General features: G+C 49.5%; 2 protein-coding genes across 6 annotated transcripts in view; one reads left to right on the top strand and one right to left on the bottom strand.

Annotated features, from left to right (window-relative positions):
• Positions 1 to 6,899, top strand: part of WDR82 (WD repeat domain 82) — a 19,206-nt gene extending 12,307 nt beyond the window's left edge. Inside the window, exons 4-9 of the mRNA XM_047096326.1 lie at positions 555 to 654; positions 1,141 to 1,257; positions 1,511 to 1,666; positions 2,105 to 2,174; positions 2,968 to 3,110; positions 4,099 to 6,899. Of these exons, the coding sequence (XP_046952282.1) occupies positions 555 to 654; positions 1,141 to 1,257; positions 1,511 to 1,666; positions 2,105 to 2,174; positions 2,968 to 3,110; positions 4,099 to 4,128 (616 nt within the window). The 3' untranslated portion in view covers positions 4,129 to 6,899. The remainder of the gene's footprint in view (positions 1 to 554; positions 655 to 1,140; positions 1,258 to 1,510; positions 1,667 to 2,104; positions 2,175 to 2,967; positions 3,111 to 4,098) is intronic.
• Positions 5,138 to 21,707, bottom strand: PPM1M (protein phosphatase, Mg2+/Mn2+ dependent 1M). 5 transcript variants are annotated; one of them, XM_047096324.1, is made up of 12 exons: positions 21,200 to 21,707; positions 13,572 to 15,610; positions 12,784 to 12,907; positions 12,393 to 12,647; positions 11,815 to 11,927; positions 11,403 to 11,487; positions 11,178 to 11,296; positions 10,953 to 11,016; positions 10,616 to 10,723; positions 10,358 to 10,506; positions 6,292 to 6,415; positions 5,138 to 5,872 (listed from the first exon to the last, which is right to left on the bottom strand). In XM_047096324.1, exons 2-11 carry the CDS (start codon positions 13,793 to 13,795, stop codon positions 6,295 to 6,297), a joined length of 1,362 nt encoding a protein of 453 aa, XP_046952280.1. In that variant the 5' UTR covers positions 13,796 to 15,610; positions 21,200 to 21,707; the 3' UTR covers positions 5,138 to 5,872; positions 6,292 to 6,294. The 5 variants fall into 5 exon arrangements, with proteins under 5 accessions (XP_046952280.1, XP_046952277.1, XP_046952278.1 ...); XM_047096321.1 differs by lacking the exons at positions 5,138 to 5,872; positions 6,292 to 6,415 and adding an exon at positions 9,054 to 9,986 and having other exon boundaries at positions 13,572 to 14,665; positions 14,950 to 15,610; positions 21,200 to 21,704; XM_047096322.1 differs by lacking the exons at positions 5,138 to 5,872; positions 6,292 to 6,415 and adding an exon at positions 9,054 to 9,986 and having other exon boundaries at positions 13,572 to 14,665; positions 14,985 to 15,610; positions 21,200 to 21,704.

Raw genomic sequence — 21,707 nt, 5'->3', positions numbered from 1 at the left:
AGCACCTGCACCATTTTACATTCCAACCAGCAATGCATGAGGCTTCTGATTATTCTTTTTTTTTTTTTTTTTTTTAACGTTTATTTATTTTTGGGACAGAGAGAGACAGAGCATGAACGGGGGAGGGGCAGAGAGAGAGGGAGACACAGAATCGGAAACAGGCTCCAGGCTCTGAGCCATCAGCCCAGAGCCTGACGCGGGGCTCGAACTCACGGACCCGAGATCGTGACCTGGCTGAAGTCGGACGTTTAACCGACTGCGCCACCCAGGCGCCCCGACTTCTGATTATTCTAATAGGTGTGTAGTGGTGTCTCCTTGTGGTTTGCTTTGCATTGGAGGCTTAACATTTTTATGCTGTAGCTCGAAGTTTGTTTTTTCATTATATTAGATGCTTTTGGTTATTCCAGATTGTTTATATGTGTATGTTTCTTAAAACGGCAGTGTTGGGAGAACAGGTATATATAATGTAGCTAGGCAGGTAGAGTGGTTTAGAGTTCACATCCAATTTTTGCAAATATTATGCTTCAACTCCTATTTATCTTGATGCATTGCAGGGTGGTGGCCTTGTCCATGTCACCTGTGGATGACACTTTCATTTCTGGGTCTCTTGATAAGACCATTCGACTCTGGGATCTCCGGTCTCCTAACTGCCAGGTAATGGTACCTCACAGTTAAAGTTTTCTATGGTAGACACTATCATCAGCTCTTTCTGTCAAGGAAAGGAGAAAGTACTCGTTCCATTCTGAGATCCCAAAGTCTTTCTAAACTTTGGAGAAAATCTGTTTTCCTGGTAGGTGGCTGGTAATTAAGCTAATACCCTAATCCAGTGCATATTGCATTATGCTCTGTGGATTTTTGCTTTCAAAACCATTTTCCTGAAACCTGTGAGCTATAGCTTTTACGCTCAAAGAATTTGTTTTTATTTGGATTCAGTGTCTATAGAGTTGTACAGTTAGGGTTGATGAAACCAGTTGTATGGAGACCTGTTTGTAAAAAGCCTTATTTTAGTTAGGTTTGTTTGCTTTTTCCATTCTCTGGGTAGGTATCTGTTTGTGTCCTTTCTTAGTTTTCATTGGAAAAAGTAAATTACATGGTGGTAAGATCCTGGGTTCATTAACCTTTTTTCTTATTTTTTCATAGGGCCTCATGCATCTACAAGGCAAGCCAGTTTGTTCCTTTGACCCAGAAGGGTTAATTTTTGCTGCAGGTGTCAATTCTGAAATGGTCAAACTTTATGACCTTCGCTCTTTTGATAAGGTAAATCTTTGAATCTTTGAGCTATCTTCATATCATGGAGGTTTTGAAGGGTAAGATGAGAGCCTTTTCCATGATAAAAGGAGCCTTTTCCATGTCTACCTTCTATGTGGTAGACACTGGCGAATGTCAGAGCAATAGTTCTTCCTTGCTTTTCCTAGCCAAAAAGGAATCTAAAGGGACAGAATGAGAGTTGGCTCTGGCAGAAGGAATATTGATGGGCCTTGGGCTGGGGCTGCTGTTTTTATCATTTCAGGGGCCATTTGCGACTTTTAAGATGCAGTACGATCGGACTTGTGAGTGGACAGGACTTAAGTTCAGCAATGATGGTAAACTCATCCTCATCTCCACCAATGGCAGCTTCATCCGTCTCATCGATGCATTCAAGGGAGTGGTGATGCACACCTTTGGGGTGAGCTGACAACCTTTGAGCATGGCTGTTTCCATGCTTCTCCCTCCTGGGCTGAGAATTGTGGTAGCTGGTTGATGGAGACCAGTGGTTATCCTTGACTCACTGATGGAAGCATGGACATGCATTTTCATTCTGAACATGAACTAACTTCTCTTGGATTCTGAGACATTCACTTCTCTCACATAGTGTCCCAAGTTTGGAATTTAGATACAAAGTAATTCCTTGCCATAATAATTTTCTAGTTGCATTGAATATGGAGTTGGGGATGGGGGTGAACTGTAAAGGGTGGCAGCTGAGTTTGGAACCTTGGTGGCACTTTGCATGAAGAGGAGAGGGTTTCATGGAAAGGAAGGTGATGTGTGTGCTGGGTAAGTGTTTATAGGCAATTATTTTATATTAATAGGGCTGTGATAAGAGAACTGTTCTGCTTTTTTTTAGGGTTATGCCAACAGCAAAGCTGTCACTCTGGAGGCCTCATTTACTCCAGACTCCCAGTTTATTATGATTGGTAAGCTTTCTTTATCCCCCTTGGGGGGTTATTTCTCTGTACTGTGTATTTTTTTGTTTGTATTTTTGTTAGTTTTAACTAATTGAAATACTATCTATTATCCTCTTGATGGGTGTTCTCACCTATCTCACCACAATGTGTAGTCTTATGCCAAAGGTGCAGTGTCTTTATCCTGATTTTGACTTCTTTACTGGGACCTGGCATTAATGTTGGTTGGACCAGCATAAGAGTTAAACTCCACAAGCACAGTCTTACTAATAATACTAGCTTTCTGATTTAACCCTGCATTCGGTTTTCAGTGGCTTGGTGTTGGTGGGATGTGATGGTATTTAGCCCCCTCCTTTTTTAAAAAATTTTTTCCTTTAATGTTTATTTTTGAGAGGCAGAGCACAAGCAGGGAAGGGGCAGAGAGAGAGGGAGACACAGAATCTGAAGCAGGCTCCAGGCTCTGAACTGTCAGCACAGAGCCTGATGTGGGGCTCAAACCCACGAGCTGTGACATCATGACCTGAGCCAAAGTCAGACACTTAATCAACTGAGCCACCCAGGTGCCCCGTAGCCCCCTTTTTAAATGAGAAAACTAAAGTTAGAGGGGAAATCACTTGGATGGGAACAAATAACTAGGGTTAAGGTCAGTTTCCAAAGTGTCCTTTCTTCACTGCCCCTTCTCCCTCAATTTCAGATGAGGGCCAGGTCCTGAAGCTTGACTTTTCTCCAGATGTCAGTCTGTCTTTCCCACTTTTCTTTGCATTGTGCCTTGAGCTGTTGTATTTTCCCTTATCATTCTCTTTAGGTTCAGAGGATGGCAAGATCCATGTCTGGAATGGAGAGAGTGGTATAAAAGTAGCTGTGTTGGATGGCAAACACACAGGCCCTATTACCTGTTTGCAGTTCAACCCCAAGTTCATGACCTTTGCCAGCGCATGTTCCAACATGGTATGTGAACACAGGAGATGTCTTCCACATAAGGGCCCTTTCCATTTGGGGTGGTGGGTGCTTCAGTGAACTGTGTCCTAAATAGGTTCCTGATAAGCATCCAAGTTCATGTTTCTCAGCTGGTGGCTTCCCTGGTTCACCTCCTATTATCTGATCTCTGGTTGGACTTGGCTTTCACTTTCACCCTTATTTCTATGATCTGGGATCACCTGTAAGCTCTGGGAGACCTCAGGCCCATTTTTGCTATAGCCCCTGGTTTTATGACCAAACTACTTGGGACTATGCCTAACAATTTTTTGGCTTCTTAAAATACTTCGAACCAGCCTATTGTGGCTGCAACCTCTCTGTTTGCCATTTCTTTCAGTTTATGCTGAATTCCTGAGAAATATTTACAGTTGATCATAACTCACTACTTAGCGTTTCCTCCAAGTTCCTTGTGTTTCTAGGCAATGCTAGGAGAACAAAGCGTCCGTGTGTCTCAGCCTCAAGTTTCTTTTTAGCATCTCTTAAGTATACCTGGGAATTTGAGGATGAGGGATTTCACTACTAGCCTACCCAGAACACATTGCCCCCTCGCTCTTTTTTTGTTGTTGACACTGAGGAAACGATGTCAGAAAGAAATGCAGCAAAACCACCTCAGTCCCTGTCACTTTTTTACAGCTTGAGAAGGAGAGGGCATGTTGGAGGTCACCTGGCAGATTGGCAGTAAGGCCAGATACCCACCTCCCCAGACAGCTCTTTTGTTTTTCCTTACCACTGGACTACGAAGGTAGACAGTGTTGGAGACAGAACCAGCTTACTTTTGCACAGAGGGGGAATGTTTTTCCACAGATTGTCAGAATCGGTTGGTCATGAGGGAAGGCCACCAGCCAAAATTCCTCCACTGTTGGGGTTGGGCACCTTGATGCTGGGGGCACGGTGGTGGTAAGAACCCTGAGTGAGGAGAGAGGCTTGGCTTTTAAAAGTTGATTTATGTTTCTCCTTCCAGGCCTTCTGGTTGCCCACCATCGATGACTGACCTTGGTGCTGCTCGGCTGTTTCTGTACAGTGAGGGTGGCCAACAGGAAAAAACTCAGAGGGGACTGAGATAATGGATCGGATCGTTTGACTGGGCTGGAGAGCATCCTTCCACACGGCCTTCCCATGGATGTGCTGTACATCTGCTCAGAAGAAAAAAATTACTTTGCCGAGCTTCTTCAAAAAAGACTGTTGGTGTGGCAGATTCTGTCAGGACTTAGATTTTCCCGCTGTCACTGCACTGAGCTCCTCCAGAGGAGTGACCAGATTCATGATTAGGGTATACTGGGGCCCTCGAGACGCCTTCAATTTTGAATGTATTTGCTGCTGAGGAGCCGGTGAAGTTAATTCTGCACATCCCTTCTCCCACCCCCATAAATGCATGGGAAGCCACAGTTCTGGTTTTGAGATGCTAGGGAAGCTCAGCACCCCTTGCCCGCACCCTGCATGTCTTGTTACTGGGTCTCCCTGTGTCATTGTGGCAATATTCCACACCCATCATGTTACTTAGGTGCCAAACATTTACAGAAATAAGTCTTCATATATCTGGGGGTCAGAAAGGGACAGATAAACAGAAAAGGACCTTGCTTGCCAGGAAGCCTAGCGAGTTAGTCACGTGAAGGTGGGTGATCTGGGCACGCCTCAAGGCTCTGAGTGTTGGATGGGAGATGGCCCAGGAGCCTGAAGGGGAGGGAAGTGGGGGTTGCAGGTGAGTTCCATGGCTGGGAGGTTTAGCAGTAGCCTGGTGTGATCCCCCGTCATGAAGACAGACCTGCGGTCTTTCTGGGTGCCTACCAAGCTTGGTTTTGTACAAAAGCAAGGTGGGAGTCTATTTTTGTACATGAGATACATCATGCTTTCCTGTGGGCCAGTATTGTGGAGTGAGTCTGAGTTGTTTACACTGATGCCTTCCCTGCCCACCACAAATTGTGTACAGAGTCTCCAGATGATACCACCCCTTCCCCAGCTCCCAAGCAAGAGCTGGCTGTAGGCCTGTGTTATATGTTATATTTAGCCTTTTTATATATGACATGGGGTTTCTGTTGTTTGTATTTTAGCACAGTGTGTACACCTTCATTTAAATATATCCGTGTGTGCATACATATATATGTATATGTATGTATGCATATATATATATGTATATAAAATATCTGTCATTTCTCAGAGTTCAGCAGAAAGAGGTCGAGTCCTGCAGCCCGAGAGAAAGACTGCATCCTTGCTAATAGTGTTTGCCACAAGTGTTAGTGACTCTTCCCTATTACCCTTTTTTCCTTTGGGAGACAGAATGAAGCAAAGCTTCAAGTGTTTGCTGTTCCCACGGCAGCTAACTGAGGGTCTTGGGATAACTTCCCTTGTATTCCTCAAGCCGCACTTTGGGGCCCTCTCTGCAGTATTAGCCCCCTTTTTGCTCGGTGATGCTCTGTCTGCGCTTGTACGTGTGTGACAGTCACTTTTGCATGCCCTTTGTGCCTGGCTTCCGGCATCTGGGGACAAGATGCTGGAACCAGAGCATTTTCAGTTTGTCTGAAGCTTCTTTTCCAATTACAGGTCATTCCTGTTTACCTGGTATGTCTGCTTTCTTCTTTTCCTTGCCTTCTCTTGGAACAGGGAGAGGTCTTGATCAGGGTTGAAATGAGCTACAGCTGGCTCATGGCCTTTCCTTCCCCTGCATGGCCTTCTTAGAGCAGTACCAGTGGCATGTTATTTCACGAAGTTCTCAAACATTTAAGTAGGTCATAGGTTCTCTGCAGATACAGAAACAGGCTCCACAAGGTTATGACTTGCCCAAGAGTACATAGTTGCTAAGGGGGAAGCAAGCCATGAACTGCCTTTGTTCAGCAGCAGAAATAGGCTGTAAATTGCCAGCAATTACTGTTTTGTTTTGTTAGCAATTACTTTTGACTTGTTTCTCAGAGGGCAAAGGGCATACATCTTTCCAAAATGTCGACTGGAATCTGCAGCTTTTCTGCAGTGCCACCCACTGTATATAGCTCTGCCTTATCAGAATGGAGAGACTTCTAGAAACCAGATGATCTATTACTGCCCACTCCTGGCTCTCCAAAGTAGAAAATTCATGGTAGGAGTAACTGTTCAGAGTGCTTGAGACTGGGTTTATAAGAAGGGCTGCCTAATAAACATACCTGCAGCCAGAGCAGCCACTTGCCTGTCAGCAAGGAAGAGGATTCCTCTCGAGAGTTCTTGTGTGTCCAAAGCTGAGGTACCACGTTCTTTGGAATAGGCCCGTCACTGCCCCTCTTTCTAGGGACCTGTGGCTACAGAGCTGGCTCCTAAGTTGGGAAGGAAAGGGGAAAGCTACAGCTGGAAGTGATTGGACGTGATGTGGTAAGAATAAGGCAGGATAAAGGGAGCAGAGGGGCTGGGGCTGCAGGGGTGGAGCCAGTGGTGTTCTAAGCTCTCTAGGATGGGAGGGGCGCACCACACTTGAAGAGTCCAGGCCAAAGCCACCGATTTATGTGGGACACTGCACTGCTCAACCACCAGCCAGTGGGGGATTTTTTAATTTTTATTTTATTTTTTTAGATAAAACTTCCCTGTTGCAATCATAATTAATGCTTATTGAGGAAATTTGGGGAATTTTAAAGTGAATCAGTTTGCCACCCAAATGCTACCACTGTTAATCTTTTGGTGTTAAATGTTCCTCTAGAAATTTCTGTGCATAGATTTTTGGTGTGTTTACATAGTTGTTATTCTACTGTATATACAATTTTATGTCCCTTTTGTACTTAACATATAAACATTTTTTCCATGTTACCAGTCTTAAACAGAGTTTTATGGTTGTAGCTTTTCTGTTGAGTTTCCATAGCATTGTTTGCCTGGTTCCTAGAGTTGGAGGGAGGGATGGGTTGTCTCCTGTTAGTCCTCCTGATTCCCTTTGGGACTCTGGTAATGCTGTGTGGATGGATTGTTGGGCTCCCTGGGACTGCCTCTGCCTGCCCCTGGTGACCAAGGCCTGTCAGCTGTTGGGAAGAATCCCTAGACCCAGACAGACCTCAACGCATAGCAGCCTGGGTCTCCTCAACAGCAGGCTCTAATAAGCAGCCACAGGGCCAGAAATGAGGGACTGGGAAGGGCCAACCGGTCTTGGTCTGCAGACTCTCTGGCACGTACCTCAGGCTGCCTCTCATCCCTCATTGTTACCTCGACACTTGATCAGATTGGCAGCCTGTATCTAGAATAAGGTTTGTCCTGCTAGGTCCCGGCTTCTGTGGGGCAAGGGTAATGGAGCCTCTTCTTTTGAGGCTCTTGCACCAGTTCTAGCAGAAGGCCTGGCCAGTAGCTTGATAACCCACTGCTTGGCTGGTGAGTTGGCAACTCCTATAGCCTGTGCACCAGCTCGGTATCCTCAGAGCTGCGGGACCTGCCGCCTGCCACTTTGGCCACGGTCATCAGCCAAGGATCATGAAGAGCAGCAGAGGGAACATCCCAGCTTGTGAGTGATAGGCTCACAACGTCAAGGAGGAAGCGTCCCAACCCCCCCCCCCTTCCCCCCTTGCCCAGCCTGGTGGGAGGGCTGCTGCAGCATTTGGCTCTGCTGAGACGCACATGGCTGACCCTGCAGTCGCTCCTGTCATTTGTGCGTGCTTGCAGGTGAGAGACGCACCGCGCCCACTCCGGGGGCCTCAGCCTTGTGTGAGGAGTGAGAGCAGGCAGTGGGCTGGATCGGAAGCAAAGCCAGCAGGCTGCAGGGGCGAGCTGCCTCAACAGTTGTGGGTGAGGCAAGTGCGGGATGCTGCCCACACTCTGCTGGGGGGCAGGGTGGTTGCTGAAGACAGAGGAAGTAAAACTGCAGGCCTGTTAAAGCACACTCCTGTGTCTGCTAGCCGCCTAACTAGAGCAGGCCCAGAGAGGCTGCCCAGTGGTTCTGGGGCCACCAGTTTGTCGGGACCTCACTGTGGAGAGACGGAGGCCCAAGAGTGCTGGGCTGTGGGACAGGACTGTGAAAAAGGGGAAATTTCTTCCTTTCTCTTCCCTGGAAAAGGTATATAGGAAATGGAGTCTAAAATGAGTTAATTGGGAGGCGCCTGGCTGGCTCTGTCGGTAGAGGAGACTCTTGATCTCAGGGTCATGAGTTCAAGCCCCACACTGGGCATGGAGCTTAAAGAAAATAAATAAGATGGGCAAATTAAGAAAAATAAGGGGCGCCTGGGTGGCTCAGTCGGTTAAGCATCTGACTTTGGCTCAGGTCATGATCTCATGGTTTGTGAGTTTGAGCCCTGCATCAGGCTCCCTGCTGTCAGCACAGAGCCAACTTCAGATTCTCTCTCTCTGTGTGTCCCTTTCCCACTCCTGCTCCCCCTCTCTCTCAGAAATAAACATTAAAAAAATAAATGAGTTAGTGGACAGGAAAGGGGGTCTGAGAGCCTCCCCAGTTAAGTTAAACACTAGTTTTATGGTCAGTTGTGCTGCCACCTAGCCCATGTCCCTCCTGGCCCCAGGCTAGGGTTGTGAGTTGCCTGGTTAGAATTCATCTCAGTTGTAAACTAAAGTAGGAATGTATCAGGGGAGTTCAGTAAGGCTGAGGTCAGAAAGGTGGACACCTTGTAACTCAACAAATACTTCTGAGCACCTGAGCTTTGGCAAGTGCTAGGTGATAACAGTCTTGCGGGGAAGGTGAAGAACCAAGCTGCTCATCAAACACCGAGTGACTTGTCTCTAGCTAATTCTCGCTTTATAGAAACTGGCATTCAAACCCAAGTTAAAGGCACCCCTTCTGGTACATCAAGCCCAGAGCTCACAGATGGTGGTACAGACCTTTCTGTTCCCTGGACCACAGTTCTCTCACAGGGGCTCACCCCATACCAGGAACTAGGGAGGCCCGCAGAGAAATGCAGTCCTGACTACAGGCAAACTTGCAAGGTGGAGCAAAGACTGATTCTTTGGAAAATAACAAGAAAGAGCAAAAAGTATACTATAATGTCAAGCTTTACAGCAATTCATGATTCACAAGGGCTCTTCCACACAAACATTTAACAATAGGGAGGTGATGGGGGGGCGGGGGCAACAAAACCAAAGGCGTTGGGGCATCAGCTGAGGGCAGGGCTAGGGCCAGAGAAGAGTGGTCAGAGGACATCCCCTGCTCAGCAAACTCTGGGATCCTCTTGCTTCTTTCTGTTCTGCCCCAACTTTAGTCCCAGGGCCTGTGCCTCACCTCCAGTGGCAGAGGGAAGCAGGGCAGGACCTGAGCTGGTCTCCCCAGGGGCTGATATGGGTTCAGCAGATAGGAAGCTGCCCACAGCTTTCCATAAGGCACCATGCATGGGCTTTGGTGGTTACTGAGTAGATACCCTGACATTTATGGTTTAGGAGACCTGAATCCAAACAGGCTTTTCTGCCCCTCCTGGCATTCTTAGCCAATGCCCTTAGTCCAGCTGTCCCCATCTGAGAATAACACTGGGCTGCTAAGGACCCTGTCAGAGGAGCCTCACGTGGGTTTCCTACGTTGTAAAGGGATGTTACCATTGATACTGTGCTCTTTCCTGCCTGCCAAAGAGGGGACCTGAGGAGCTGGGCTCTCCGTACTCTTCCAGCTTTGACTGCCTGGTATAAATGCTCCCCATGAAATGGGTGGGGTTGGGGGGTGTCAACCCATTGTGTCTGGCGGCAGGGCAGGTAGGCCTGCTGTGGACCATGGTGGAGGGACGCCCAGGCTACACCCGGCCCTGGAGTGGTTCTGGGATGTGGCGTCTGAATCCTCAGTGGCCACTGCTCCTTTGGCCCTGGCTGTGCAAGGGAATCACGAACACAGAGATGTCATCGTAGGACACCTGCCCTTCCTCTGTGAGACCGTCGTCCTTTCCCTGTGTGCTATGTATCAGCATTTGGGCCAGCTCCGAGAACCTGTAGGGACCAACTGCAGATGCACTTCGGGGCCAAAGCAAAGAAGCAAAGCCAGCCCTCGGAGAACTTGCTGCACAGGGCTGGATAGACACATGGGGACCCAAACAATGCGGTCCAGCTGTGGGGCCAGGCAAGCCTCAAGCATGGGAGGGCCACAGGTCGGACCATGGAGATTTTTAGTCTCAGGGATTTCTGAACCCAGAGATTTTGGAGACCCACAGTCACCCCGCAGAAGCTTGAGACAGCCCCGATCCTGACCACCTGCCCTGAGATGAGTTCATTGTCAGTGCTGTCTCCTCAGCCATAGCTACTTCCTGGTGTTGCTGCTGGTACCGACCCAGGCACAGGCAGGTCCCCAGAAGCTACAGTACCTGTGTGGGTCCTCTCGGTTGCCAGGGAGGAAGCTCCGCACTAGCCGTGCCACCTGCTCATTGGATAGGACATCCCAGAGCCCATCAGTTGCCATGACAACCACATCCTCCTCCTGCAGCTCCAGCTGGTCCACATCCAGGACAGTCACCTGCAAGTTAAGCCTGAGGATCCTTAGCACTCCCTTCCCGGGCTCCTGCCAGCCTCATCGTCTGCCTTTCCGGGCAGACGGAAGCTGGTGTGGGCTATTGCCCACTCACCTGTGGGACAGAGAGCAAGAAGGGCTTGAGCTGAATGTTTGTGTCCAGGACTCTGAGCTGATGGTCTCCCAGGCCCCGGGAGACGGCCAGTGTTCCCAGTAACCGAGCCTGGGGACAAGGGAGATGTGAGGTGACAGCAAACAGCCCCAGAGAATGTGCAAGTAAAGCACACAGAAGTGTACTGTGGCCCTTGGGTGCCCTGGGTTGAGGGACAAACATCCTGTAGCCTTGGAGCAAACCCCATGACCCCAGCCACAGCCCCCAAAAGGGACAAAGGAGCTCCCACTTCTGCAGGGGGCAGTTTAAGAGGGGCTCTTAGAGGGTGCCATTCACTGACCTGTCTACCCTGCCCATGGATCAGTGGGTACTTGAGATCCGACTTCTCCACACACTTGTAGCTCCTACCAGGAGCAGACCCAGCATCAATCCAGGCCCTAACCACCCCTCATCTCCCCGCAACACAGAGCCCACCCTGTCCGCGGGGAAGAGGACTGCCCCAAGCCCACACACTGGGCCTGACGCTAGGCCTCTCCCCACTGTCTCCCAAACCCACCCCGCTCACCAGCCTCTCATGTGGTGATCCCGGAACAAAACCTTCTGCCCTAAGTCATCCCCCTTCAGTCGCCGAGGGAACTCCAGTCGGGTGAACTCACCAGCCAGAAGCTCAGGGTAGACAAAGGCCTGGGGGTAGGAAGGCATGCTCAGATGAGGCTCTCTCTGGTGGCTTCTGGTGACCCTAGATTCAGGAGTTGGGGCTCCATAACCTTCCTCTGCCAAAGGCACCTACCAGCTGCTGAATCCGCTGCCGCTCAGTCTCCGGGGTGAACTCAGAGCTCAGGGGCCGAACCTCATCTTTCCGTACCAATATGGCCCTGGATGGGGTTGGGGAAGAGAGGGAGAGGCCTGTGGAGCAGGCTCCACCCTCACTCATGGCCTTTCCCAGCCACCAGGGACCAGCTCAAAGCCCCCCATGACTACCGACAGCCTGCAAAGTAAAAGCTCAGCCCTTGGGCCTGGCGCTTGAGCTGTCTGCCCTCCCTCAGATTTGCTGTCCACTCATACCTGACACACCAGGTACACAAACAACTGAGCCAGTCAATCCCTACTTCCATCCCTCCACGTCCAGCCCCCTTTCACTGTCCCCACCACCTCTGGTGCCTGCCTGCCAACCCCACCCTGCCTATCCTCCAGGTACTCACCTGCTATCCCCGGCATTGGCCACATACAGCTTTCCCTGCAGGGACACAGCCACCAGGGCTGTGCAGCCGCCCATCTGGCCTGAGGCCTCCAGCTCCCGCCCGATCACCTCATCCTGGGGCAAACCGAGGCCACTTTAGCTGCTGCTTGTACTGCTACCATACCACTCTGTCCCCGATCCCCACCCTACCATTCACTTCCCCACCAACAAGCCTAGTAGTCACACCCAACCCAAAGTCTGGCTATGACTCCAGGATCCCTGTGGTTAGGAGATCTAGATGTATTCCTTGGGAGGGAGGGAAGTCCTATTCAAAACTGAGGAAGGGAAACCAGCCCCTGCACCAAAGACCATCAAGGTGCACAACGTACGATGCAGGTAAAAGCCCCTAGCACATACTAGGCACTGGATAAGTGGGAGGGGTTAGTGATGGCAATGATGACCATTACTAACAAACCAACCAACCCAATCTTGTCCTCCCAGTGCAAAGATCCAGGGAGACCACCACTGTGTGCAGGGATGCTCCACAACCCAGCGTCCCACAGGTGCCCGGTCCCTTCCCCAGCCAAAGGCCACACTCACACATTCCTGGAAGGCACTCTCCAGAGCCCCGATCACCAAATCTTCCGCCCTAATGCCCTTCTCTTCCACAAACTGGGGATCACTGGGACAGATGCTGTGGCCGCTGAGGTGCATGGGGGGCTGAGTGGCCACCATGCCCTCTACCACGGCCTCCAGCTGCCGGCGGAGGCAGGAGTGCAGGGTGTTGGCAGCCAGGATGGCTGCAGCTGGCCCACCATGCCCATCAAACAGTGCCCAGTAATGACCTGTCAGGAACTGTACAGGAAGGGCTTGGTGTCAGGCTCTGCCTGGCTTCCCCAGTTGTCCCCCCACCTGGCATGGGAAACTAGAGCAAGAACCTGCAGTCCCGGTCCCAGCCTGTTAAGACCGGCTCAGGCCCAGGTGCACTCACCTCCTCTGGGCACGAGGTCAGCCACTCCTGGTCCTCTTCAGCCCCAAACTCACATCTCCGGATGCACAGCTGCCCACAGGCTGCCTGATCCTCATTGAACTCAGATTTCTCCGCATTGATGATCCTGAGGCCAGTAAGTGATCAGAGACCCTTCAGGGACACACCCATGTCCCCACGGGCAGAGACCAAAGCTGGTACATAAAGGGAGGAGCCCTACCTCTGAAGCAGCAGCCCCTATGCTGTCCCTAACACACACCTGGACAAACATAGTGTAAGTTTCCTAACTGTTCAGTAACCTCAGGGTAAGACAAAACTCAGGGCCCAGCGCCTCTGTGCTGACCTGGGCTGAGAGGTGAGGGTGCGGCTGTCTGAGGAGATCTGGGGCTCCTTTGCCAATCCTCCCCCCCATCTCGGCCAGATTCTCTGTCCCATACAGCACAGGCCACAACCCAGGGTGAGATGCTGCGTGCGTGTGAGGGGTATCTCCAAAGCCCGCGCGCAGTGTTGGAACTCCACCCAGGGTCCCTGTCTCATCTTGGAAGCCCCAGAGGTGCAGGTCCTTCCCAACTAGTGAGCCTCTCTGAGGGAGGCTGGAGTCCCCAAGAAAAGGCTGCGGTGGGACCGGGGGAAGGTGTCAAGAGTCCCAGATGAGGGCAGAAGGGAGGTAGCCACAAGGTTGGGGGACGGGAGCACTGGCTCAGCTTAGGCTGTTTTCCAGGACGGCCCAGCAGGGCCGGCACGGAGGCCCGGGATCGGGGTGGGGGCGGGGGCCGCGACGGGGCACTCACTCGGCGTAGCCTGCGTTCCACGGCAGTGCGCGGCCCCGCGCTGGACTGCGCACGGGCCGGACGTCGGGGCGGCGCGGAGCGTCGGCGGTGCCGGGGCCCGAGCCGGAGCCGCGCAGGAAGCGGGGCCGCCGGTAGGGCACGGGGCTGGAGCGCGGCCTGGGCGGCCGCGGCGCGGGCAGCGGACCCCCGGGCAGGAAGCGGCGCCGGAACCAGCCGGCGGACATGGCGCGGAGGCAGGGTGCTGCCGCGCGGGAGGAGGAAGCGGGCCGGGGGCGGGGACGGGCCGGGGAGGGGCGGGGCGGCGACGCCCCCAAACTCCAGCCTCCCGCGGGGAGTGCACGAGCGGCTCGGGCGCCCTCGGGCTTACCGGGGCCCCTGACGACCCCAAGAAGCAAAGGCTGTTGGCAACCCCACTTCACAGGCAAGAACACTGAGACCTCCAGAGGCGAAGTGGCTTGCCCGCGTCACGCAGCCACCCGAGCGGGCGTAGTGCTGCGCCACACGCGTGGGGTGGTGGCCTTTGCAAGGGAAAAAGTCCTCCTCGTCACCCAGCGAGGTGATGGGGTCATTCCGAACGTAGCCGAGGCCTGGAGGCTGGGTCCGCGTCCGTGGGGGAGCCTCCGGCCTCCTCCCACTGGGCCCGGACCTTGCGCAAGGGTTAGATGGGAACAGGATGTGCCTGGAGGTGTCAGACTGACACGTTGAGTAAGAGTCTCAGAGCACAGGGTTCCCTCGGGTGGCCCTTCATTTCCCGCCCATGCAGCCTGTCACCGTCCACCCCCACATGAGGCTTGGTGGCCACCCTGGCGTTCCTCAACCTGAGACTCCTCTCCACACTTCAGGGACAGCCTCCCAAACCACTGCCCCTCCAGTCAAGATGTCGTCTCTGGACAGACAGCAGGATTCTGACTAGAATGTTCGTGACTGGTAGACAAGAGGAATTCATGGTCCCCAGAAAGCTCCAACCAGTCCAAGTTCAGACCTGGAACTAAGGGAAGTGAAAGAATTCATCCCTGCTGGAGGCAAGATGCTGCAGTCTCTTAACCCCTGACCAGCTGTCACCGTGCGGTCAGCAGCAGTGTCTCCCTTCACACCTGCAAGTTAACAGAGTGCTCTGTCACCCTTCTGTCACTTAAGCCCAACTCCCTGTGCAGCACTGTTATTTCTGTCTCTTGAGGAGGACTCTGAGGCCCACAGAGGGGAAGTGTCCTGATGCCCAGGGCTCTGCTGTTTCCATTATGACAGTTCAGCTGACTCAAACTCCCCACAGGGGATTTCTCTTCCCCTTTCCTCTTCCAAAAAGGCAGGCTTGCCAACTCAAAGCCCCTGAGGCCCAAAGCCCAGGGTCCCCAGGGAGAGCTTCAGGAGGAGTCCCTACCTTTGTCTGGGCTCCCAAGCCTAGCACATGCTCACATGCTGGGTGCAGCAGTGATGGAGGTTGAGTCCCAGCTCTGATGGCGAAGGCCTGGTGGATGGTGCTTGTTCCAGCTGGCAAGGGGGTGGGGGCAAAATCAGAGAAAGCTTCCCGAAGGACACCTGAGCTACGGTCTATCACCGGGACAGAAATGGACCAGGGACCCAGGGTGGGGCAGGCCCAATTCAGTCTGTGGGGTCACCTCTTCATCCCTACCAGCCAACAGCTCAGAGGTTTTTAGTCTAAAATGAGAGGAAACAACACAAGCACAGTCTTTTCTCCATGCCAGTGCCTTGGACTTCGTGGGTGGGATGAATCCTGTCCTTTGAAGCGTATTCAGAGAAGCTCCTGAGATGTCACAGGTGGTCTGTTGCTCAGTGTAGCTGTGGAGCCCTATGGCAGTCCCTTCCTCCCTGTTCCAAGGAGGCCTGAGTGTCCCTTCAGTGCCACCGAGGCTCCTCTGGCTTCTAGGTGGCTTCTGGGAGCCTCTGCTCTGGCTTGGATCCCAAGGCTGACTTTCTTAGTTTTCGACCTAATTTTGCTGAAGCACATCCTCTAACAACTCTCCAAGAAAGGATGACTGGAAGGTCATTTCCTGGATCCTCCCAAGTCTGAAAGGGTTTGCCTCAAAAAAAAAAAAAAAATTTTTTTAAAGTAAGCTCTACACCCAACATGGGGCAAAATCCTTTGTTTTTGACTGATATTTTAGCTCAGAGTCTGACTTCTCTGTTCATTGTCTTTTGACTGTTGCTTCTGCTGCAGTCTAGGGCCCCTCTCATTCCCAGACCTTTAGATTGGTTGTTTGCCTTTTTCTTTCTCCAGAAGTTTCTAATCTCTTCTGTCTCTGGTGTCTGAAATTGTAGGGGAGGTTCCTTGGGGTGGGTCTCTCTTCATTCTTGGGCTGAGCCCTCCCTGGGGGCCATGCAGCCCCCCACTTCCCAGTGACACCCTTCTCCTAATTGTTCCAATGAACGCAAGCTTGCCCCGCTCCTGGCCTGACACCTCTCCTCAGCTAACTCCGTCCGCATGTGACAGTTTGGAGTGGGGAGGAGCAAGTTTAGCAAAAAAGAAAAAGATTTTTATGCTACATTTTTTTTCACTCACAAGGAGAATAGTTTTTGTTGAGTCCCATGACTTAAAATTCAAAAGGTGGGGCTCCTGGCTGGCTCATTTGGTGGAACATTTGATGCTTGATCTTGGGGTCGTGAGTTTGAGCCCCACTTTGGGCACAGAGATTACTTAAAAAACAAAAACAAAACAAAAACTTTTTTAAAAACCCACAAAATTCAAAAGGTGTAAAGTGTATTTAGTAACAAGTCTCTCCCACAACCCCATCCCCTGGCCATGCAGTTCCCCTCCCCGGAGACATCTAATATTACTAGTTTCTTGTGAATCCTTCCAGAAGTGCCAGGTGTTCTGTAAAAATTCAAGCCAAAAAAAAAATTACCTATAAGACAAGAAATAATGAGTGTTGGCAAGGATGTGGAGAAAAGGGCACTCTTGTGCACTGTTGGTGGGAATGTAAACTGGTTGCAGACACTATGGAAAACAGTATGGAGGTTCCTCAAAAAATTAAAAATAGAACTATCATATGATCTATCAATTCCATTTCTGGATATCTATCTAAAGAAAGTGTAATCAACATCTTGAAAACATATCTGCACCCCCATTTTCACTGCAGCATTGTTTACAACAGCCAAAACATGGAAACAACCAAAATGTCTACTGTCAGATGAATGGTTAAAGACAATGTGGTACACAACCACACACACAGGAATATTATTCAGCCATAAAAAAGGACAGTCTGCCATTTGCAACAGCACAGATGGACCTTGAGGGCTTTATGCTAAATAAGTCAGACAGAGGAAGATAAACACTGTATGATCTCACTTATATGTGGAATCTAAACAAAATTTCAAATCCATAGGCACAGAAAATGGACTGTTTGTTGTCAGAAGTGTGGGGGCGGGGTGGACAAAATGGGTGAAATTGGTCAAAAGGTATAAACCTTCAGTTATAAATAAGTGCTGGGCGGGGGCACCTGGGTGGCTCCGTTGATTAAGCATCCAACTTCAGGTCATGGTCTCAAGGTTCATGAGTTCAAGCCCCATATGGGGCTCTCTGCTGTCAGCACAGATCCTGCTTCATTCAGATCCTCTGTCTCCTTCTCTCTGCCCCTCCCCTGCTTGCTCTCTCTCTCAAAAATAAATATATATTTAAAAAAATAAGTTCGTTCTGTGGGTGTAATCTATAGCATGGTGACTATAGTTAATGCTGCTGTATTGCATATTTGAAAGTTACTAAGAGTAGATTCTAAAAGTTCTCATAAGAAAAATAATTATAACTATGTGTGGTGATGGATGTTACCTAAACTTATTGTAGTCATTTCACGATATATACAAATATTGAATCTTGTTGTATACAATGGGATTTGTAAATTATATCTCAATTTAAGTAATTTAAAAATTACATATATATAAAATCTTTCCTTCTCCCCTCCTTTTCTTTCCACAAATGATAGCATACTCTGTGCCATATCCTATACTTGAAATTTTCATAAAAGATACCTCTTTTTTTGTTAGTCCTCGAAAAGCTGCCTTATTGTTAAGGTTACAGAGTAGTCTCTGCAAAAATGCAGACTTTATGTAGCTAGCCCCCCAGTGATGGACATTTAGATTGCTTTCAGTTATTTGCTTTACAGTTTTTTTGTGGGGGCGATATTGATAGGATCAGTTCCTAGTAATGGAATTGCTGGATCAAAGGCATTTGTTGTTCATAGCAGCACCATTCACAATAGCCAAAAGTGGAAACAACACAAATGTCATCAGCTGGATGAATGGATAAACAAATTCTGGTATATATGCACAATGGAATATTATTCAGCCATAAAAAAGAACGAAGTACTGATATGTGCTACAATGTAGATGAACCTCCAAACAATTATGCTAAGTGAAAAAAAGCCAGATATAAAAGGTCACATGTTTTATGCCTCCATTCATATGAACTATCCAGAATAGGTAAATCCATGAAAATAGAAAGAAGACTGGTGGTTGCAGGGACCGGAGGAGGGAGGAATGGGGAGTAACTGCTTAACAGGTACGGTTTTCTTTTGGGGTGATGAATTTTTTTTTTTTAAATAGGCTTCACACTCAGCACAGAGCCCAATGCAGGGCTTGAACTCACAACCCTGAGGCCAAGACCTGAGCTGAGGGGAGCCTGGGTGGCTCAGTCAGTTAAGTGTCCGATTCTTGACTTCGGCCCAGGTCATGATCTTGCGGTTCGTGAGTTTGAGCCCCTCATTGGACTCTGCACTGACAGTGTGGAGCCTGCTTGGGATTCTCCCTCTCTCTCTCTCTCCCTCCCTCTCTCTCTGCCCTTCTCCTGCTTGTGCTCTCTTTCTCTCTCTCAAAATAAATAAACATAAAAAAAAAAAAGAGCAGAGATCAAGAGTTGAACACCTAACCAACCGTGCCACCCAGCACCCAGGCACCCCAATGAAAATGTTCTAGAACAGGAGATGGTGGTTGCACAACATAGTGAATGTACTGCCTTGATCCCTTTAAGATGGTTAATTTTGTTATGTGAATTTCACTTCAATTAAAAAAAAAGGGGGGGTATACACATTCACAATTTTGTAGATATTGTTCTACATGAAGGTTTACTCTTCCATCAGCCTATTTTCCCATAGTATTTCATTAAGGTTTTTAATCTTTCTCTATAGATAAAAATATGGAAGTCTAAGTTTGATTTCCATTTATCTTATTAAGAAGGGATAACCAATTTCTATAGGGCTGAGAGACCTATTTGTATTTCTTTTTCTGTGGGTAGTCTGTACTCTTTTACCCCATTTCTTAGTGAGATTTTGGGGTTTTTTCTTATTGATTTATGAGAGCTCTTTACTTTGAAATGAGTTACAAGTATGTTGTTTGTAGCCAATTACAGTTTATTGTATTTTGACTTTGATGGTGGCTTTTTCCATGTAGACTTTTAATTTTTTAATGTTTATTTATTTTTGAGAGAGAGAGAGAGAGAGAGAGCGAGAGAGAGAGCAATTGGAGGAGAGGCAGGAGAGAGGGGACAGAGGATTTGAAGTGCACTGACAGCAGACAGCCCAATGCGGAGCTTGAACTCAGAAACCATGAGATCACGACCTGAGCCGAAGTCGGACGCTCAACTGATGAGCCACCCAGACACCCCTAGACTTCCAATTTTTTTTTTAATTTAATATAAATGAATTTACATATTTTATTTTTTTTTCTTTTATGCCTTTTGAGTTTGGTGACATACTCAGAAGGCCCCCTTCACTCCAAGATTCTACAAACTTTTCCCTTTTTTCTTCAGTATTTTTATAGTTCACTCTTGTTGTTGTTTTTAACATTTAAACTTTTGATCCACATGAAAAAACCAGTATGTCCTAATAATTTCGATGGCTGACTCTGTGTTGAGAAACATCAGAAAGAATGGAGCAATCAACCTGTTTCTGGATACTGTGTTCATCCCAGGACTCATCTGAGGAGCCATGTGCAGCTTTCTCATCTTTCTGCCTGAAACCAGATCTCAGCCAGAGATGGAGTCTGTTTGGGTACTCTGCTGGCCCTTGGGCTCCCTGCCTGCATCCCAGGCTCTGAAGCTGAGTGGGACTGTCTCCCAGTGCGTTTCCTTCCCTGGTCAAACCTTCATCATTGAGGTGTGAGATTGTGATGGAAGGCTCAAGGGCCACTGAACAAAAGGATTTCTCCTCCTTTGTTCCATATCTTGAGTATGGAAACTCAAGGAAACTAAGGAAACTAACCTAAGGAAACTAAGGTTCTTGTGGACACTCACTACCTTGTCGACCTGCATCAAATCACTTCATCTCTCCAAACCTCAGATTCTTCAACTGTAAAAGAGAGACAATAACACCTACCTCCTAGGGTTGTCAGGAGGATTAAATGTGTCCAGTGCATAGTAAGTGTGCAACATAAAGACTCTAATTATTTTTAAGCGGACTCTATGCCCAACATGGGGCTTGAACTCATGACCCTGAGATCAAGAGTTGCACGCTCTACTGACTGAGCCAGCCAGGTGCCCTGAGACTCTAGTTGTTTATTCATTTGTTTAGTTGGCAAATAATTCTGAACACTTACCAATGCTGAGCACTGTTCTAGGTGTTGGGGATACAGCAGGAACAGAACTTAACTACTGGTAAAGGGAAGACAATAAACAAATAAGCAGGTAAGTATATGTATCAGGCAGTGATGGGGAGCCTGGGTGGCTCAGTCAGTTAAGTGTCCAGCTCTCGATTCCAGCTCAGGTCATGATCTCACGGTTCTTGGGTTCAAGACCAGTGTCGGGCTCCATGCTGATGGTGCAGAGGCTACTTGGGATTCTCTATATATATCTCAAAATAAATAAACTTAAAAGAGAGAGAGAGGGAGAGAGAATGATGTAGGCAGTGATAAGCCAGGCAACAGGGAGACCTTACAGTTAAGGTAGTCACAGTTCATTCAGTGATAGACATTTCTACAGGGAACATAACTTTATTGTTTTTCATTAACCTGTTTTCTTGGCTAATTCCTATTTCCAAGAAGTTGATGCTCTTATGCTTCTGTGGAATTGCCAAGTGCTCTGATGGAAGTGGCCAGGTCTGAGAGCTGATGTAACTGTTGGCTCTGTGTTGCTGCCCCATCTGTGCTGTGGCAGGGCTGAGTTGGGGACTTGCCTGTGAGCTATTCTCCCAAGGGCAGGCTGTGAGGCCACACAGAGTTTTTAGTTTCTATTGTGAGTTCTGGGGTCAAGGTGAGCACTACACAGGTCCAGTTTTCAGGGTGTGCATAGGAAGATAAATAAGAAAATACTTCAATTGTGTGTTTGTTGTACTCTCAGGAGATGAGAAGCCCAGGGCTTGGGGCACACAGAGGAGGGTGCAATGCTACTTATTCAGCATGGGGTAGTGAGACAGTGAGCAGGGAGTTCAAGCTGGGGCCAGATGCAAGGCAGGCCCCATACTCCATCATCAATTCTCAGCAATCCCAGCCCTCAAAGGTGGCCTCCTTCCCAATCTTCCCAACCAAAGTCCTGAGACAGGCTCTGTGGTCTTGTGCTCATCCCTGGCTCAACGTGGCCTGTAAGATACATTATGTTGATTGGCTGGTAACAGCAGGGCTAATGCCAGAGAAGGCAAAGCTGCTGGGTGTGGAGCCAGAAGTAGATTAGGAGTTGGGAAGTTACTCACTCGGTCAAGCTCTGGCCCTCCTTCAACCTCTGGGCCTTTGCACATGTAGTTTCCTCTTCTCAGAAAACTTTTCCCTCCGCTCTGCCATGTTGACCTCCAGGTCTCCACTCAAACTTCACCTCCTCCTAGTGGCCCCTTGCCTTCTGGGCAGGGCCCTCACCACCACAGGTTCATTTGCTAACTGCCAGGTAGGTCAGTCTGGCTCCCACAATCAGGGCAGGGCCTGCAGCCAGGCCCGCCTCGAGGTGCCAGTGCGTCGCAGGGGGCGCTCAGGAAACGTCTCTAGGAAAAGGGATGCCGCTCAAAAACACAGGCGCTTCCATCCTCATGCAAACCCCTTCCCGGCCATAAGTGAGGGTACGCGCGGATCTCACGCCACTTGGAAGCCCACCTAGATTGGGGCGCAGAGACTCGCGCGCGCACTCCCGGACGCGCCCCGGCCACAGACCCGTCGGCTCACGGTCTATAGGCACACGCGCGCTAATGAGTGCGCCCACGGATGCCCGAC

Source organism: Lynx rufus, unplaced genomic scaffold (genome assembly GCF_022079265.1).
Source record: "Lynx rufus isolate CCGP_SWC_20201006 ecotype Redwood Valley unplaced genomic scaffold, mLynRuf1.p SCAF_4, whole genome shotgun sequence".
Lineage (NCBI taxonomy): Eukaryota > Metazoa > Chordata > Mammalia > Carnivora > Felidae > Lynx > Lynx rufus.
This window is presented reverse-complemented; position numbering and strand designations above follow the sequence as displayed.

Bases quoted from the DNA above. Each gene is read 5' to 3' on its own strand.
- PPM1M (XM_047096320.1), bottom strand. From the start codon at position 13,795: ATGTCCGCCGGCTGGTTCCGGCGCCGCTTCCTGCCCGGGGGTCCGCTG. The intron at 12,908-13,571 runs GTGAGTGCCCCG...TACTGGCCTCAG, and splicing joins TGGAACGCAGGCTACGCCGA to GATCATCAATGCGGAGAAAT. The intron at 11,017-11,177 runs GTGAGCGGGGTG...TGCTCCTGGTAG, and splicing joins GATCACCACATGAGAGGCTG to GAGCTACAAGTGTGTGGAGA.